The sequence below is a fragment of the Schistocerca piceifrons genome, chromosome 2 (assembly GCF_021461385.2).
Source record: "Schistocerca piceifrons isolate TAMUIC-IGC-003096 chromosome 2, iqSchPice1.1, whole genome shotgun sequence".
NCBI classification, from domain to species: Eukaryota; Metazoa; Arthropoda; class Insecta; order Orthoptera; family Acrididae; genus Schistocerca; species Schistocerca piceifrons.
In genome coordinates this window covers 241,388,854-241,408,454 of record NC_060139.1, presented here as the reverse complement: position 1 = coordinate 241,408,454, position 19,601 = coordinate 241,388,854, and the positions used below count along the sequence as shown (strand labels likewise).

At 42.5% G+C, this 19,601-nt stretch overlaps 1 protein-coding gene across 1 annotated transcript in view; it reads right to left on the bottom strand.

The window, feature by feature from the left end:
* The window catches only part of LOC124777637 (juvenile hormone acid O-methyltransferase-like), a 124,418-nt gene that overhangs the window by 76,592 nt on the left and 28,225 nt on the right, over positions 1-19,601 (bottom strand). Inside the window, exon 2 of the mRNA XM_047253112.1 lies at positions 11,752-11,952. Within this exon, the coding sequence (XP_047109068.1) occupies positions 11,752-11,904 (153 nt within the window). The 5' untranslated portion in view covers positions 11,905-11,952. The remainder of the gene's footprint in view (positions 1-11,751; positions 11,953-19,601) is intronic.

The following is a 19,601-nucleotide window of genomic DNA, read 5'->3' as shown; positions in this document are numbered from 1 at the left end:
CCAGCAAGTTAGTCCGGAACCGCGCGACTGCTACGGTCGCAGGTTGGAATCCTGCCTCGGGCATGGATGTTCAAATGGTTCAAATGGCTCTGAGCACTATGGGACTTAACTGCTGAGGTCATTAGTCCCCTAGAACTTAGAACTAGTTAAACCTAACTAACCTAAGGACATCACAAACATCCATGCCCGAGGCAGGATTAGAACCTGCGACCGTAGCGGTCTTGCGGTTCCAGACTGCAGCGCCTTTAACCGCACGGCCACTTCGGCCGGCGGGCATGGATGTGTGTGATGTCTTTGGGTTAGTTAGGTTTAAGTAAGTTCTAGGGGACTGATGACCTCAGATGTTAAGTCCCATAGTGATCAGAGCTAGTTTTGAACCTCCAGCAAGAAGACGAAGTAATATTCAAGATTTCGAATCAAGAACAGCTGCCAACATCAGTAACTTAGAAGTATATATCCTTGGAGTAGTAAAGCAACACATATCACATTTATTAAAGCAAGCCTTCCGATTCAGACTGCATACTAATTAGATTCCTTTCAGAGTGTGCTGATGCATTAGCTCCCTACTTAGGAATCATATACGATCGCTCGCTCGATGAAAGATCCTTACCCAAACACTGGAACATTCAAGAAAGGTAGTAGCAGTAATTCACCAAATTACAGGCCAATATCATTAACGTCGATATGCAGCAGGATTCTGGAGCATATATTTGTGTTCGAACATCATGAATTACCTCCAAGAAAATGGTCTATTTACATCCAGTCAACACGGATTTAGAAAGCACCGTTCTTCTGAAACACAACAAGCTCTTCCCACACGCAAGGAGTTTCAAATTTATTCCGTATTTCCAGATTTTCAGAAGGCTTTCGACACTGTACAACACAAATAGCTTGTAGTAAAATTGCATGCTTATGGAATATCGTCTCAGTTATGCGACTGGATTCGTGATTCCCTGTCCGAAAGGTCACAGTTCGTATAGTAATTCACGGAAAGTTATCGAGTACAACACAAGTGATTACTGGTGTTCCTCAAGGTATTGTTATAGGTCCTCTGCTCTTCCTTATCTATATAAACGATTTAGGAGACAATCTGAGCAGCCTTCTAAGGTTTTATGTAGATGATACTTTCGTTTATCGTCTAGTAAAATCATCAGAAGATCAAAACATGTTGAAAAACTACTTACAAAATATATTTGTATGATACGAAAATTGGCAATTGACACTAAATAATGAAAATTGTGAGGTCATCCACATGAGTGGAAAAAGAAATCCATTAAACTTAGGTTACACGATAAAACAGTCAAATCCGAAGGCCGTAAATTCAAGTAAATATCAAGGAATTACAAATACGAACAACTTAAACGGCAAAGAACACATAGAAAATGTTGGGAGAAAGGCAAACAAAAGACTGAGTTCTAACCGAGCGAGGTGCCGCAGTGGTTAACACACTGGACTCGCATACGGGAGGACGACGGTTCAATCCCGCGTCCGGTCATCCTGATTTAAGTTTTCCGTGATTTCCCTAAATCGCTCCAGGCAAATGCCGGGATGGTTCCTCTGAAAGAGCACTTCCGACTTCCTTCCCCCTCCTTCCCTGATCCGAGGAGACCGATGACCTCGCAGTTTGGTCTCTTCCCACAAACAACCCAACCCAACCAACAGATGAGCCACTGAGTTCAACTGGCAGAACACTTAGAAAATGTAACATATCTACTAAAGAGACTGTCCGTCCTCCTTTGGAGTACTGCTGCGGTGTCTGGGATTAACAGAGTACACCGAGAAAGTTCAGAGAAGAGCAGCACGTTTTGTATTATCGCGAAATAGAGGAGAGAACAAGCAGGATTTGGGGTGGACATCATTAAAACAAAGGCGTTTTTCGTTGTGGCGGAATCTTCTCACGAAATTTCAGTCATCAATTTTATCCTCCGAATGTGAAAATATTTTGTTGCCGTCAACCTTTATAGGGAGAAACGATCATCTTAATAAAAAAAAGGTAAATCTTAGCTCTCACGGAAAGATATAGGTGTTCGTTTTTTTCATGCGCTGTTGGAGAGTGGAATAATAGAGAATTATTGTGAAGGTACTTGAATGGACACTCTGCCAGGCACTTAAGTTTGATTAGCGGAGTCTCCATGTAGCTCTAGATGTAGAATTCAATTCCTGGAGCAGAAGTGGATGAGTTAGACATCTGAACTGAAACAGTCGTAGAACGGAAACGGTGCGTTTTCAGACCTGGGTTCCCATTTAAATAAAGGGTGTATCAAAAAGAATCATCAGATGTGGCAGGTCTATATTTCTGAAACTAATAAATATGCACAATGAATTATGTTTTTTGATGAACGGGAAAGTCGAAAAGTTTTTTTTTAATAGGTGTTCAGTATGCCCCCCTTGAGGTGCATGGCATGCGGTATTCAAATTGCTCCCACACTGCAGCGAGCATGTCTTGAGTTACAGGTTCCACAGCTGAAGTTATGCGATGTCTTAGTTCATTCATTGTTGCTGGTAACGGAGGCCCATAAGCAGAGCCTTTTATAAAACCCCACAAGAAATAGTCACATACAGTCAGGTCCAGTGACCTTGGAGGCCAGTATTGTAAGGCTGAATCATTTGGTACAGTGCGCTCGAACCATCGTTCAGTAATCCTTTGATTTAAAAATTCCCACACTTCCAAATGCCAGTGTAGCGGTGCCGCATCCTGTTGGTAAATGAAGTCTGCAACTATGGGAAAAGGAAGTTCTCAAGCATATCGAGATATGTGCTTCCTGTAACCTTGTTCTCGGCAAATAAAAATCGACCATACAACTTTTCCCGTGAAACTGCACAAAACACATTAAATTTTGGAGAGTCCCTCTCATGTTGTACAATTTTATGTGGTTGTTCTCACGTTATAACGGTTCTCTTTCCATTTACATGGAATATTGCCTCGTCACTAAACACTAAGCATGGAAGAAAATTGTCATCCTCCATCTTGTCAAGAACGAGATTACAGAACTCCACACGTTGTTGTTTGTCACCTAACGAAGAACTTGCAGTAGCTGAATTTTGTATGGTTTCATGTGTAAATTTTCTCGCAATATCCGCCAGACGGACATCGGGGGGATGTTGAGCTGTCAAGCTGCAAGGCGAACGGATTTCTGCGGACTCCTTGTGAAACTATGGCGGATGCGTTCGACGTCTGTGTCAGACACTCGAGGACGGCCCGGCGATTTGCCTTTACACAGACAACCTGTTTCTTGGAATTGTTCAAGCCATCGTCTAATGCTCTGTGCTGTAGGAAGATCCACTCCATACCCAGTACGAAAGTCACCCAGAACAGTTATTAATGCCCCGCACTGCGCTAAACGTGGAACACAAAACGCTTCCTGTTGTCCCGACACGTTTTTTACTAGAACTTAAGTGGGCGCACACTTCCGCTACCTAGCGGGAACCATGTAAAACTCGAGAGTTTGCTGTTCCCAACAGTACGTTGTTCACGAACGTATCTCAAATGACATAATAGTTACGATTTTTTTTTTAATTGGATGATTCTTTTTGATACACACTGTGTTATGTACTCACTCCCCTCTCCAAGCCCTAGACGTTTGTAACGGGAACCCTGTAAAGGGCTATACAAGGGAAATAATCTTGAAGATAATGTTGTACAAAGAAAAGAGGAAGTAAATGGAGATGAATAGTGCGAAAGGAATTTGACAGAGCACTGAAAGCTCTAAGTGGGAACAAAGCCACTGCAGTATACAACATTCTCTTGGAATTGTTGAGCCAGCCATGAGGGATCTCTTCCACCTGACATGCAAGATTTATATGGGACAGGCGGAAATACCCTCAGACTTCAGGAATAAAATATCGATTCTACTTCCAAAACAGGTTGGTGATGACTGGTGGCAATACTAGCGAACCATCAGCTTAATGAGTCATGGTTGCAAAGCACTGACGGAACTTGCGAAAGACAAAAATATCAGAAAGTCAGCACATGATTCTCTTCAGACCACACCAACTGCAACGCATTTTTCCGTCAATTTAGAACTCTTAGAACGTGACTGTCATTAAAAATGTCAAATGTACTTTTAATGTTATTGCACATGTAATTAATATTTAATTAAAATATATAATTTCCTCTTAGTCTATTAAAATAGAATCCTAAACGTGTATATCACAGAAACTAGAGCTAATACAAAATTTTTTTGTCACATTTGTTTTCCTCAACCCGAAATTATTAGGACATGACTCACGAATACCAGAAAAGCTTGTCATCTGTTGTTAGATAGGTTGGTCCCATAAAAGGATTCCGCAGTTTATTCACACCTAAACAGCGAGATTCATCACTGAATATTGTTCACCGTTAGTCTGCTATTGTCCTTGGTATATGACATTTTTGGGCGATTGTGTCATCCTTCGTAGACGCCTTGTCACGGGGTGATTGGCATAGTGTGGGGTAACAGGGGTGCAATCTGTTGCTCCTTGGATAGAAGAGAGGACGACGTATTATTCTGTGTCTGTCAGATAAATGTACGGCCGTCATTGCAAGTCGCATTCCTGCCTCTTTCAGGCCTTCTCCTTAAACACTGTTTGTCTTCTCTGGTCCAAACTGTGTGTGTGCGTGTTTGTGTGTTGTGTGCTTTTTAATAATTGGCAAGGCACTCTTATGCCCTAATAACAAAAGAAAGGGAAATCTCACTCTCTAGGAAGAGAATTTCATACACACTGCCATTAACAGAGATGAAAACACGCCCTATGACAAAAACGCACTAACAGCGGGCCAAAATTCTCACCCCTTCATTGTTGTTATTGTTGTTGTTGTGGACTTCAGTCCTGAGACTGGTTTGATGCAGCTCTCCATGCTACTGTATCCTGTGCAAGCTTCTTCATCTCCCACTACTTGCTGCAACCTACATCCTTCTGAATCTGTTTAGTGTATTCACCTCTTGGTCTCCCTCTACGATTTCTACCGTCCACGCTGCCCTCCTATACGACATTGGTGATCCCTTGATGCCTCAGAACATGTCCTACCAACCGGTCCCTTCTTTTAGCAAGGTTGTGCCACAAATTTCTCTTCTCCCCAATTCTATTCAATACCTCCTCATTAGTTATGTGATCTACCCATCTAATCTTCAGCATTCTTCTGTAGCACCACATTTCGAAAGTTCCTATTCTCTTCTTGTCCAAACTATTTATCGTCCATGTTTCACTGCCATACATGGCTACACTCGATATAAATACTTTCAGAAACGATGTTAACAAATTTCTCTTCTTCAGAAACGCTATCCTTGCCATTGCCAGTCTACATTTTATATCCTCTCTACGTCGACCATCATCAGTTATTTTGCTCCCCAAATAACAAAACTCCTTTACTACTTTAAGTGTCTCATTTCCTAATCTAATTCCCTCAGCATCACCCAACTTAATTCGACTACATTCCATTATCCTCGTTTTGCTTTTGTTGATGTTCATCTTATGTCCTCCTTTCAAGACACCGTCCATTCCGTTCAACTGCTCTTCTAAGTCCTTTGCTGTCTCTGACAGAATTACAACGTCATCGGCAAACCTCAAAGTTTTTATTTCTTCTCCATGGATTTTAATACCCACTCCGAATTTTTCTTTTGTTTCCTTTACTGCTTGCTCAATATACAGATTGCATAACATCGGGGAGAGGCTACAACCCTGTCTCACTCCCTTCCAAACCACTGCTTCCCTTTCATGCCCCTCGGCTCTTATAACTGCCCTCTGCTTCTGTACAAATTGTAAATAGCCTTTCGCTCCCTGTATTTTACCCCTGCCAACTTTAGAATTTGAAAGAGAGTATTCCAGAGACGAAGCCCATACCTACTACAGTAGTACAAGTTTATATGCCAACTAGCTCTGCATTGTCAAAATCTTTCTCTAAGTCTAAAAATACTAGAAAGGTAGGTTTGCCTTTCCTTAACCTTTCTTCTAAGATAAGTCGTAAAGTCAGCATTGCCTCACGTGTTCCAACATTTATACGGAATCCAAACTGATCTTCTACGAGGTCGGCTTCTACCAGTTTTTCCATTCGTCTGTAAAGAATTAGCGTTACCATTTTGCAGCTGTGACTTATTAAACTGATAGTTCGGTAAATTTCACATCGTCATCGTCATCTACATCCTCTCCCATTTCCATAATATTGTCCTCAAGTACCTCGCCCTTGTATAGACCCTCTATATACTCCTTCCACCTTTCTGCTTTCCCTCTTTGCTTAGAACTTGGTTTCCATCTGAGCTCTTGATATTCATACAAGTAGTTCTCTTCTCTCCAAAGGTCTCTTTAATTTTCCTGTAGGCAGTATCTATCTTACCCCTAGTGAGATAAGCCTCTACATCCTTACATTTATCCTCTAGCCATCCCTGCTTAACAGTTTTGCTCTTCCTGTCGATCTCATTTTTGAGACGTTTGTATTCCTTTTTGCCTGCTTCATTAAGTGCATTTTTATATTTTCTCCTTTCATCAATTAAATTCCATATTTCTTCTGTTACCCTACCTTCACTACCTGATAAATATTTTTTATCTCATCATACATTTCATCAATTTCTTCATCATCTGCAGAGCTAGTTGGCATATAAACTTGTACTACTGTAGTAGGCATGGGCTTCGTCTCTATCTTGGCCACAATAATGCCTTCACTATGCTGTTTGTAGTAGCTTACCCGCACTCCTTCATAGCGTGTCATAAAATTACTAAAAACTTAGCAGAAATACAAGAATAGTTTTATAAAGTTAATACACACACACACACACACACACACACAAATACACAGAGAGAGAGAGAGAGAGAGAGAGATTGCCTCCACCATCCACCCTTCCTCCATCCCCACCCTGACATCCCATTCGACTCTCAGCCTCTAAGCTTCCGTGATCCCTAAGTCAATCTTACAGGAAGTCAGCAAAGTTGTGTGCAGCATGCAGCAGGAGGGTTATGTGTAGTTAAATATATATGTGACATAATATTAACTGGAAATGTGTAGTGTGTGAATCTAGTGCCTCCACAAGAACCAATGAACGCATGAAAATAATAGAAAGCTGAAAATAAGTGATAAATCACAACCCTATAATTCTAAGTAGATAATTTAAATTTGCTACCAAGAAACACTACTGATATTCTAACAAAATATGTATAATTAAATTATTTTCTTTAGATTATAGACCACTAATAATACCTAGTATGAAAAGATGAAATACTTTTGGTTAAAAATGAAATAAACATTGAGTCACAAAAGACGGATTTGTTCTTTTCTTACATGATAGACATGATTGAAATATAAATAGGCTTAGTGTAGGGTCAACTCTCCTATTTAGGCAGATTGTGTTCCATTTCTTCATATTTAAAATGAACAGCCAATCGCTATGCAAAGTGGAAGTTTTGTTTGAGTCTCTCTGGACTTAATTACAATTCTGCAGCAATAATACTAGTCTGCAGTTTAAAACAATTTGTCAGATAATTGGTTGAGAGTAGATGTTCTTCAATTAATTTTTATGCTGATTCTAGAAATAACTTTCGTTTTTCTCTATCACGTCACATTTTTACACAAAATGAGAAGTAGGCGTTTGACGATTTTAATTTCTAAGCACACAAATATATTCGAACATCATTTCACACAAGGTGAGTTTCTAATCAAAACACATTATAAAAATGAAATACTTTTAAGTAATACGCTGCGGAACTCCCCTAATTTGCTTCGTGGCTGCCTGGTATAGAAGGAAGAAGTCAACTGTCTCTTCTTTGACTTCCTTGTAGATCCTTGTGTATGATGACTGTCCTTCGGCATCCAACAGTAGTCGGCCATCATAGTTGTACTGCAGGTCCTCTAGTACGTCCTCTCCATCTCTTTAATATCTTGGTGAAAACAACCACCCTGCTCTTCACTATAATGTTCCAAATGTTCCGGAAAGTAGTCGAAATGTGAATGTAGAACGTGGACTTTCATATTCCTGTTAAAACCCACCTTCTTGAAATTTTGTAATATTTCTTCAAAAATGGCTTTGTAATTAGGGATTTTGTTATTCCCTAGAAAGTTGTCAGCAACTGATGGGTAGTCGGCCCATGTGTCTTTTTCTCTCTTAGCTCTTCTTTTCAAAATCTTCGTCCTTCATCAATTTCTTAATTTTGGAAGCAACAAAAATTCCATCTTTCGATTTGTCTTGTGTGATGAAGGGAAATTTCTTAGAAAAGTGTTTGAAGTAGGGTCCATTCTGCAGTACAGCCTTTACAAATCGATTCATCAAACCCAATTTTAAGCGTAGAGGTGGAATCAAGCTTTATACCCCTGCATTCAATTCGTGCAGGGTATTTTTAATTCCAGGGACAAAATTCCTCCGCGCTGGTCAAACTCTCGCACTCCACTGTCTTTGCCTTGTCCGACAGACCCATTCACATAGAAAGCAATATTTTTTGTAAACCCAGCTTGTTGTCCTAATACACACATCAAAAAAAGTTTAACATCACCTCGGTTCCGAGACTTCCGGAACCTGTACAGAAAATTGGAATGGAGATCAACATAAACATCATTTCCGCCCTTTTTATTGCTCATGAAAACCACACATTGCATGTTGTACCACCATACAGCGAGACCTTCAGAGGTGGTGGTCCAAATTGCTGTACACACCGGTACCTCTGGTAGCACGACCTCTTGCATTGATGCATGCCTGTATTCATCGTGGCACAAGGCACTGTTGATCCAGATTGTCCCAATCCTCAACGGCGATTCGGCATCGATTCCTCAGAGTGGTTGATGGGTCACGCCGTCCATAAACAGCCCTTTTCAAACTATCCCAGGCATGTTGGATAGAGTTCATGTCTGGAGAACATGCTGGCCACTCTAGTCGAGCGATGTCGTTATCCTGAAGGAAGTCATCCACAAGATGTGCCCAATGGGAACGCGAATTGTCGTCCATGAAGACGAATGCCTCGCCAATATGCTGCCGATATTGTTGCACTATCTGTCGGAGGACGGCACTGACGTATCGTACATCCGTTACAGTGCCTTCCATGCCCACTAGCGGCGTACGTCGGCCCCACATAACGCCACCCCAAAACAGCAGGAACATCCTCCCTGCTGCACTTGCTGGGCAGTGTGTCTAAGGCGTTCAGCCTGACCGGTTTGCCTCCGAACACGTCTCCGACGATTGTCTGGTTGAAGGCGTGTGCGACAATCATTGGTCAAGAGAACGTGATGCCAATCCTGAGCGGTCCATTCGGCATGTTTTTGGGCCCGTATGTACCGCGCTGCATGGTGTCGTGGTTGCAAAAATGGACCTCTCCATGGACGTCGGGAGTGAAGACGTGCATCATGCAGCCTATTGCGCACGGTTTGAGTCGTAATACGACGTCCTGTGGCTTCTCGTAAAGCATTATTCAACATGGTGGTGTTGCTGTCAGGGTTCCTCTGAGCCATAATCCGTAGACAGCGGTCATCCACTGCAGTAGTAGCCCTTGGGCTGGCTGAGCGAGGCATGTCATCGATAGTTCCTGTCTCTTTGTATCTCCTCCACGTCCGAGCAACATCGCTTTGGTTCACTCTGAGACGCCTTATTGAGAGCCCTTCCTGGCACAAAATAACAATTTGGACGCTATCGAACCGCGGTATTGACCTCCTAGGCATGGTTGAACTACAGACAACACGTTCCGTGTACCCCCTTCCTAATGGGATGCCTCTAAGTGATCTGCTGTCGGACCCCCTCCATCTAATAGGCGCTGCTCATGCATAGTTGTTTACTTCTTTGGGCGGGTTTAGTGACATCTCTGATCAGTCAAAGGGACCGTGTCTGTGATACAATATTCATAGTTAACGTCTATCTTCAGAAGTTCTGGGAAGTCGGGTGATGTAATACTTTTTTTGATGTGTGTAGTCTACTAACAATTTTGAAGTCACCGAAGATAAGCCATTTGTGTTCCTCATACCAGATATTTGTTAACAGTATCTTCATGCTGCCATACGTCCCTTTCATTTGAACTCATACACGTACCCATTCTGTAGTTACGCATCTTTCAGGCTCCTCGTTGATGACTCTAGAAAAAGTCTCCACGGAGTAGGATCATGTTCAGTGGCACAGAAGTGGATTAATTCGTTTATGTTATTGCATTAAACCAAGGACTCGTTCTGTGAGAATGAAGGATCTAATTCTCTCTCTATGCCCGTGAGTAATGTATTCTTAGTTCCAGAAGATTCTTACTTTCTGACCGGGAGCCAAGTACTTGCACAGATTCCTTACCCAAACTCAAATCTCGTACCGGATCATTAAGTTTACTCTGAGAGAATAGTTGTGGAATAAAATAACATTCAGTCTGGTAGACATCACTATAGTCTTCGGTAATGGCATCAAGTTCATTTTCATCATCATCTTCTGCCACGTTATCTTAAACAGCTGTTGGAAGAGGAGCAATCAGATCTTCTCCAGGCGCAACTGCCCTAATGGCTGAATAATGCTTGGATATGTAATTTGTTTCTTATTTTTCGAACTGCATCCCTGAACGTTAGCCGTCCGAAGTGGGCGTGCGGTTCTAGGCGCTGCAGTCTGGAACTGCGAGACAGCTACGGTCGCAGGTTCTAATCCTGCCTCGGGCATGGATGTGTGTGATGTCCTTAGGTTAGTTAGGTTTAAGTAGTTCTAAGTTCTAGGCGACTGATGACCTCAGAAGTTAAGTCGCATAGTGCTCAGAGCCATTTTTGAACCTGAACGTTAAAGAAACACAAGTAATACTGATTAAGGAGAGTTTTAGACTTCCTCCGCGCCACTGAAATCGTAAATGGAATGCATAGTTTTTCTTTTCCTTTCGTCTGCTATCTTAACCTCTGAACACAATAGCGGCAAATTGTCTTTAGCGCCCATCCCTTGTCCTGGTCATTAAGTTTCATTTTAGAATAAGCATGATTAAGTGTTCTTCACGAAGCCTGTTATAACCTTTCTCTGCTTAGGCAATGTATAATTTTCACAAATGCAACGCAAAACGTTTAGATTGTTCATATATTTGTGTGTTGACATTGTAGTCACCACAAACAATAGGCGAACTGTTTTATTAACACTGTCTTAAATATACAAAATAATTGCAACATAGCGCCGGTAATGCAACCCTGTGAGATAAACAACACTTGCAAGGTCACACAACAACAACTATTATCAACAGGGGTGCGTATACTTAGCCATATTGAGAAATTTTCCTCTAACAATACGCATACCTATTACAAGAGAAATATATATTTGCGTCAAAACATTACGTGATAGGCAGAAACTGAAAAAGAGATTTCGAATCAGCCTAAAAAATTCAAGATAGCATCAGGTATTTGTTTTCAGAAATCTGATGCCACGCAGACTAGTATTATACGTTCCAAAATTTGTGAATCAGTGGCTCAGTAATGTAAATAGTGAGAACAGAGGTGGGCTCGAACGGGAGGATGGAAGCCATTAAGGAAAAAGTGACAGACTGCTGAGTCAAAGGCCTCAGGCTCGATTTTCCGATCAGTCTAAGGATATTTATTCGGCACGTATCACTTCTATCAGCTCTGGCAATGTTTGATGACTGGCTAGTTGCATCGTGGTTCGGAGTCCACGTTGACTGTAGGTCCTTTTATAACTAGCTGCGTAACTCTGTTCAGAGGTCGGAAGAAGGCAAGGGAATACAATCTCCACATACGCCTAGTAAACCACTGTGCTGTCCAAGTCCACTTTCGGATTGATCAAAGAAAATGTCAGAGATCTTCACTCGATTGTCTGACTGTATGGCAATGTCACGGGAACGAAGTACCTTCTTAGTGACGTCGCCGGGTCCGCAGCCGACGTCGAGCACCGGCAGTGGGTCCTCGGGCCAACTAAGGATGGACCACAGCTCGGCAATCTGGGCTTCTGCCACCGCCGTGTACGCCGCGCCGTCGCGACTGAACAGTTTTGGCTTGTCCATTTCGCTAGGATGTCTGCGACTCTCTGTCCTACGGCAGAATGTTAATACCTGAAAAAGAAATTATCCCACTTTAAACAGTTCTACCTGAATAATGCGGAAAAATTAATCGAAGGATAGGAAAGAGTTTGACATCTCGCGACATCGAGATTAGTGTGGATGGGACGTTGGTACAGACTGGACAGCAATTGGGAAGGAATTCGGTTGGAGCCTTTTTCTGAGATTTGTTTGGTCGTTTTCCTGAAGTTATCTAGAGAAACCAAAGAAAATCTACATCAGGGTAGCCAAATGGAGATTGAAATTTAGCTCACCCCCGAAACGAGTCCAGTACCTTGACGACTTCGCCACATGTGCCATTTATACTGCGCTTGCAGTCCATACTCCACCAGGCACATATCACGATATCTAAAACTAGGGTTTACTTTCAATATAAGGTCGATAACTTCGCTATAGCCCAAGCTCAGTTGAGAAAGGAGGGAGCGGCTGTGAGCAGTGAAACTTGGTTAAAAATACTTGGCTCACCTGGCAGGGGTGATAGTACCTCATGAGGGCCCCTCGTCACGGTAACCCTGAAGACCTCAACGGCACTGAAGGCGGAGATGAATACTATCGGTGGGGCAGAACTGGCGGAAGAGGCAACCCTGCAACCCAAGGTCCACGTCGAAGAGGGTGCTCAGCTGGCGAATTGGGTGGGCTGGTACTGGTCAGCAGCGGGACCAGTACTGACTTGATGAACAGAGCAAATGATGCTTTACGTGGATCAAGATCGAAGACTCAAGGGCGAAACCAATCATAACCCGGTTCTTCGGCCGTGATACTGCGATGTGGAAAGGAAATGGAGAGACAACCTCGTTATCATATTTCCTGAACGTCGGAAGACGGCGAATAATGATGGCAGTTATTGGAGTAAAAAAATTTGAAGGTAAACTGCTACGGGTGGAGAGTACTTCAGGCGGTGTCATCAAAAGAGACGACCACGTCAACTTCATGAATGTAACTCCATCTTCTGGTGGAGTATGGGACTACGGCTGTTCAATGTTAAATAAAAACAATACCAATCGCCGTTATATAAGTTTATTTCTAGGCAGCCAGTTTCGACGTTACACTACATCATCTTCAGGCCAAAACTGTGGAGGATATAACACAGCAATAATTACATACTGAAATACAGAGCATATTGACTAAAAGAATAAAGTGTTGCATATTACTTTACGTAATGAGAATTATACAGTGAACGTTATATCAGAGCAATAAGTCACATTGAAATACAGAGCGTATTGCTTAAAAGCTGCAAATGTTACATTTAAATTTACCTAATTAAAAGAACTTAGTCTTAATAGAACTCCATAATACATTGTAATGTACACTATCAGATTTCATTAGTTATTCATACATAATGTAAAATCTTCAGTATCGTCATAGAAGTATTAATAAAACAGAACTGTTATAGTAACGTAACCATCAGTCCAGCATATCTATTGTCTTCAAAACGTATGACTATACGTGGCAGACGCTTGGTTGTCAAAAGGTAAAAGACGGGTAAGAGGAACCGATAAATCATAAGTAAAACAGTACCATGATCATATGTCAGATGAAATAAAAAAGGTGTGGGGGGGGGGGGGGTTGGGTTTGCTATAAGGACTGGGACTCTTTAAAGTAAGTATATACATAGGACGAACCAACAAAAGGCACTGCAACTATTGAACCGTTACAGTTGTACTCAATGGTTGTAGATAATATTCTACAATGGAGGAACCACGGGAATACTCGACGATGACGACAGTAAGAGGTAAAAATCAAAATACGCAAGGTAAAAAGTATCCTTCCGTCTATGCAAGAGATAGGCCTTAGATACCACAACCTAAATTAGATATTACGTACGTTAAACTTCTTTAACTTTCTTATAACTTTTTTAAAACACCTTCACCAACAAATTTGTACCATTATATTGCTGGAGAGTATCTATGGAATGAAGAAATCAACAGTAGTCCCATTACAGGAAGTTGCGCAGATACCATTATTAGACTATACCACTATGGATATTAAGTATCCAATAGTGCTCAACCAAACCAGGATACTGACTGCTACGTCGCAGCTAGGACAGGTAAGAGACGGGTATAAGGAGCGACAAACCATATGTAGAACAGTATCATGATCATATACAGATGAAGTAAAAAGGGGGTGAGATCCTTGCGTCCACGTAAGGAATAGGTCTTAGATACCACACCGTAAAATAGGTATTACGTACGTTAAATTTCTACAAACTTTTTGAACCACCTTTTCCAACAAATTCGTACCACTATATTACTGGGGAGTGTCTATGGGATGCAGAAATCAAAATTAGTCCCATTACAGGAAGTCGCGCAAATACCATTATTAGACTACATCACTATGGATATTAAGTATCCATTAGTGCTCAACCAAACCAGGACGATGACTGTGCAAAACAAGAGGTGATCTGAAGCTGATCCACAAAATGAGTCAAATGCGAATCCACATTAGGTCCAAATTAGCAAAACACAGAATAATATATATTGCAACGTATCATATCTGAATATCTCACTACTTAATCATGTAATCGCAGAATCCTGCTGCATATCGACGTTAATGATATGGGCCTGTAATTAAGTGGATTACTCCTACTACCTTTCCTGAATATTGGTGTGACCTGTGCAACTTTCCAGTCTTTGGGTACCGATCTTTCGTCGAGTGAACTGCTGTATATTCACAATAAATGCAAGCTAAGTAAGGAGTTAATGCCGTAGAGCACTCTCTGTAAAACCGAATTGGGATTGCATCCGGACCTGGTGGTTTATTTGCTCTAAAAATCTTTCAGTTGTTTCTCTATGCCAGGGATTTTTATTACAATGTCGTTCATATGGGAGTACTTTGGGTTTAATTACGTAGTTGGTCTGTCTGTTTGGTTTTACTGTTCCCCACTGGTGTTTGTAACTGTCATATCTATACAACTTTATTGGGCATTTAAATGTGTAGTGGTGATTATTTATTCTGTTTGTACAGATATAAGAGTTACAAACATCATTGCGCTACAGTAAAACCAGACAGACCAACTACGCAATTAAACCCAAAGTACTCATATCCTAGTGGTATAACTGTACAGAACATGTGATGTATACCGACTACTATTTGTTACGTCGAGCCTACATGAACCCATCTTGAACACAAAGACACAAATCGATCCGAAAGGAGTCTACTCACCTGCTCCAATCCAGTAACGTTCGTGTTGCAAATATAGCAGTGCCTTTAACTGGTCTCGTAATAGCTATGCTGAAGAGAGAGGTCAATATGGGTAATGAGGTGACGAAATATAACACAGATTAGATCCATGACCTTCAAAACATACTCACAAGAGCATAAGTGCTCGTTGGACAAGAGTCAGCAACTGTCACTCCATGACAAAGATGACCTCACAACTTTTTCCATATCCTTGTAAGATCCTACGGCGACGAGTCGATATATCGCAGTTCGGTTACTGGTGCAGGAAGGACTAGGTCACTAGGATATTATAAGACGATGGACACAAACATGACAAGGAAACTGATGGGTAGCGAGAAGTAATAATTAGTGCCTACCTAAACTACACCTCAGTTATAACATCGTCAACCCCTAAAAAATGGATCAAATGGCTCTGAGCACAATGGGACGTAACATCTAAGGTCATCAGTCCCCTAGAACTTAGAACTACTTAAACCTGACTAACCTAAGGACATCACACACATCCATGTCCGAGGCAGGATTCGAACCTGCGACCGTAGCGGTCGCGCGGTTCCAGACTGAAGCGCCTAGAACCGCTCGGCCACACCGGCCGGCTCGTCAACCTCTAAAATACGTCGTAAAGACACCAGGGAATTCGCGAGGTATAAACTTACGAAAATTTTACGGGACGACTCTTCACCAGTATTAACACTTCTGTATAACAAAGTTAGTCAGAATAAATGTACATTACATAAAACATATGGGTAATGGGTAAAATTACAAGAAGTCACTAAAAGTTTCCAAGAACCGTTTATTTTCAAAAATTACCTGCTCATTTAACAGGCTATCAGGTTTACTATGTAAATGGATAAATATCTCCATCTCTTCTAGTAGGTCCATCGTTCCCCCTTTATCTACAGGGTGTAAAATCTCTAAACTGTCAGCAATGCTTCAAATGTGATGCTTATTGGTTTTAAGGTGTTCTTTGAAGGTGGAATGTTTAATTGTATGTAGGGATGTGTGCTCTCGGAACCGTTCCTTAAAATGATCTACCCGTCTGGCCAATATAAAAAGCATTAAAATCGTTACATCTAGTTTTATAAAGGGTCGTTGACCCTTACGGATTATGCATTCATGCCCGTTGTGTGAGCCCCTTAACGGGTGCTTCCTCGGCCAATTGTATGTTTCATAATCCGTTTTTTTTTTTTTCGAAAATACGTAAGGTGGCTGAGTTAGTTGGGACACCTTGTATATCGTATGTCAGTAGGAATTATCGTTGTGAACAGTGGGCAAACACAACAGTCTGGTGCATTAAGAATTCAGAGAAAATAACGAGCGTTGCACTCGGCATCTCGTATGGTCAAAGATTTGTTGTATAACGAGTATTGCGTCGCGGCTCGATCCAGAACGGGGACGCTAATTTCAATACCGAGTGTCCCTCCTGAGAGTCACCATGTGCATTTTCTCTCGCGTTTCGGTAGGTACCTCCAATTTCGTTCTAGCGCCGTATAGCTGGATGATGATATTTGGTTTGTGGGGCACTCAACTGCGCGGTTATCAGCGTCGATGCAAGTTACCAGTCCCCACACAGTCCAGTTTCGCCACTTTCACGAATGATGATGAAATGATGAGGACAAAAACACCCAGTCCCTGCGAGAAGAAAATCCACGACCCGGCCGGGAATCAAACCCAGGACGCCGTGATCTAGAGGCAGCAACGCTAGCCAATGTTTGTATAGCTGGAGTCGCCCCAAACAAACTCCGTTCATCATATCTTTCAGGCGACACCCATTCGAAACGGCAGTTTCAAATTAGTTCAAATGTCACTGAGCACTATGGGACTGAGGTCATCAGTCCCCTAGAACTTAGAACTACTTAAACCTAACTAACCTAAGGACATCATACACATCCATGCCCGAGGCCGGACCGTAGCGGTCGCGCGGTTGCAGACTGAAGCGCCAAGAACCGCTCGGCCACAGCGGCCCGCTTCAAATTATTCTATTACGATATTTTCTTTATCGATATATACTAAAAGGGACAGGAAAACGCGCTACTATGCCGCCAGCCAGAACAATCAGAGGCACTGTCCTTCGGTGAAGTTCATTTTTACAGGTTGCTTCACGTTATTCATCGCCTCTAGTAGTCCGCAGCTCGTGGTCTAGTGGCTAGCGCTGCTGCCTCCGGATCATGGGATCCCGGCTTCGATTCTCGGACGGGTTGGGGATTTTCTCTGCTCAGATACTGGGTGTTTGTGTTGTCCTCGTCATTTCATCATCATCATTCGTAACAGTGACTAGACTGAAGTGTGAAAAAAATTGCACTGTGAAAAAATTGGGACTTCGTACGGGCGCTGATGACCGCGCAGTTAAAAAATTGTAAATTTATGGTAAGATCTTATTTGACCAATCTGCTTACGTCATCGGTCCCTGAGCTTACACACTACTTAATCTAACTTAAACTAACTTACGCTGTGGTAACACCCATGCCCTTGGGAGGACTCGAGTCTCCGGCGGGGGCAGCCGCGCGGACCGTGCAATACGCCTAAGACCGCGCGGTCCGTGTAGTTGAGCCCCCCCACAAACGAAACATCACCACCGCCTCTAGTATCTTTTGTCTTCTAGTACGAGCCTGCGTCTCTACTACATGACCTTCTCTAAGTACGTATTCGGTTTTGTCGCTCTCACTGTGAGGTTCGAGCCCTAAGTGCCTCTCGCGTTACGTTAAGGCCCCCGGTAAGGCAAACCTTGTTTGTCAATTGCTATTCTCTGTTCACGGTTTTGACAAACAAGAGCGTAGACTTAGCAACGAATACTGTCAAATTTAACCCCACTTCTGAAGTAGCAGTCGCGCTGTGCGAATTGTGTCGTTAAGTATTGTGTCACAATGGTACTGGCCACCGATTTAGAAAAAGTATTTCTTGCGTCTTCTTTTGCACTGTGTATAAATACACTACTGCCATTAAAATTGCTACACCACAAAGATGACGTGCTACAGAGGTGAAATTTAACCGACAGGAAGAAGATGCTCTGATATGCAAATGATTAGCTTTTCAGAGCATTCACACAAGGTTGGCGCCGGTGGCGACACCTACAACGTGCTGACATGAGGAAAGTTTCCAACCGATTTCTCATACACAAACAGCAGTTGACCGGCGTTGCCTGGTGAAACGTTGTTGTGATGCCTCGTGTAAGGAACAGAAATGCGTACCATCACGTTTCCGACTTTGATAAAGGTCGGATTGTAGCCTATCGCGATTGCGGTTTGTCGTATCGCGACATTGCTGCTCGCGTTGGTCGAGATCCAATGACTGTTAGCAGAATATGGAATCGTTGGGTTCAGGAGGGTAATACGGAACGCCCTGCTGGATCCCAACGGCCTCGTATCACTAGCAGTCGAGATGACAGTCATCTTATCCGCATGGCTGTAACGTATCGTGCAGCCACGTCTCGATCCCTGAGTCAACAGATGGGGACGTTTGCAAGACAACAACCATCTGCAAGAACAGTTCAAATGCCTCAAATGGCTCTGAGCACTATGGGACTTAACATCTGAGGTCATCAGTCCCCTAGAACTTAGAACTACTTAAACCTAACTAACGTAAGGGCATCATACACATCCATGCCTGAGGCAGGATGAAAAACTGCGACCGTAGCGGTCATGCGGTTCCAGACTGAAGCGCCTAGAATCACTCGGCCACACCGGCCGGCCTAATGCTCTGACGCGTCCAGAAAAATATTAAAACTACGCAGACTGACATTCTGATTATCGGAACGCGAGAAACTTCCCTTTCAGAGCCCTGAAATCCAGGCAGATTTCAGTGTGAGGTTTCGCGGATGTGGCCAAACCAATTTGACTCACAGGCACTATTGTGTGTGCTGGAATTGTCAAAGTTCAGACGGCCGACTCAGGACGAATAAGTCCACTCACATGACACATGATATGTCCGAGATGATACGCAGTTCCACTGTCGGTTCAGTTGGAAATTGCCACTGGCTCTTACTCCATAACAAGTTACAGACCAAAAGTCTCACCCGCTAGGGAAAGACCTGAAGTTCTCCACCAGGGGAGCATCAGAAGTCTAAGAAGGCAAAGAATCACAAGCGCTTTCAACCAAGCCTCGGTACAGGAGCTGCTTAATGCGACTGGTTCGTGAAGACAAGGGAGATCGTGGGAAATTTGTCAGTTTTCTCAACAGTGTAGCTCAAAGAACAAGAGTTGTAATCCCATGTAATGCTTATCATCTTTTAGAAACTCTTTTAGGAACAATTTGATGTATGACCTTGTGTGTAACATCGGAAGTTCACTGAGGCTTTTGGCGGATGATGTTATAGTATATCGAGAGGTTGTAACAATGGAAAATTGTACTGAAATGCAGGAGCATCTGCAACGAATTGACGCATGCTGCAGGGAATGACAATTGAATCTCAATGTAGACAAGTGTAATGTGCTGCGAATACATAGAAAGAAAGATCCTTCATCATTTAG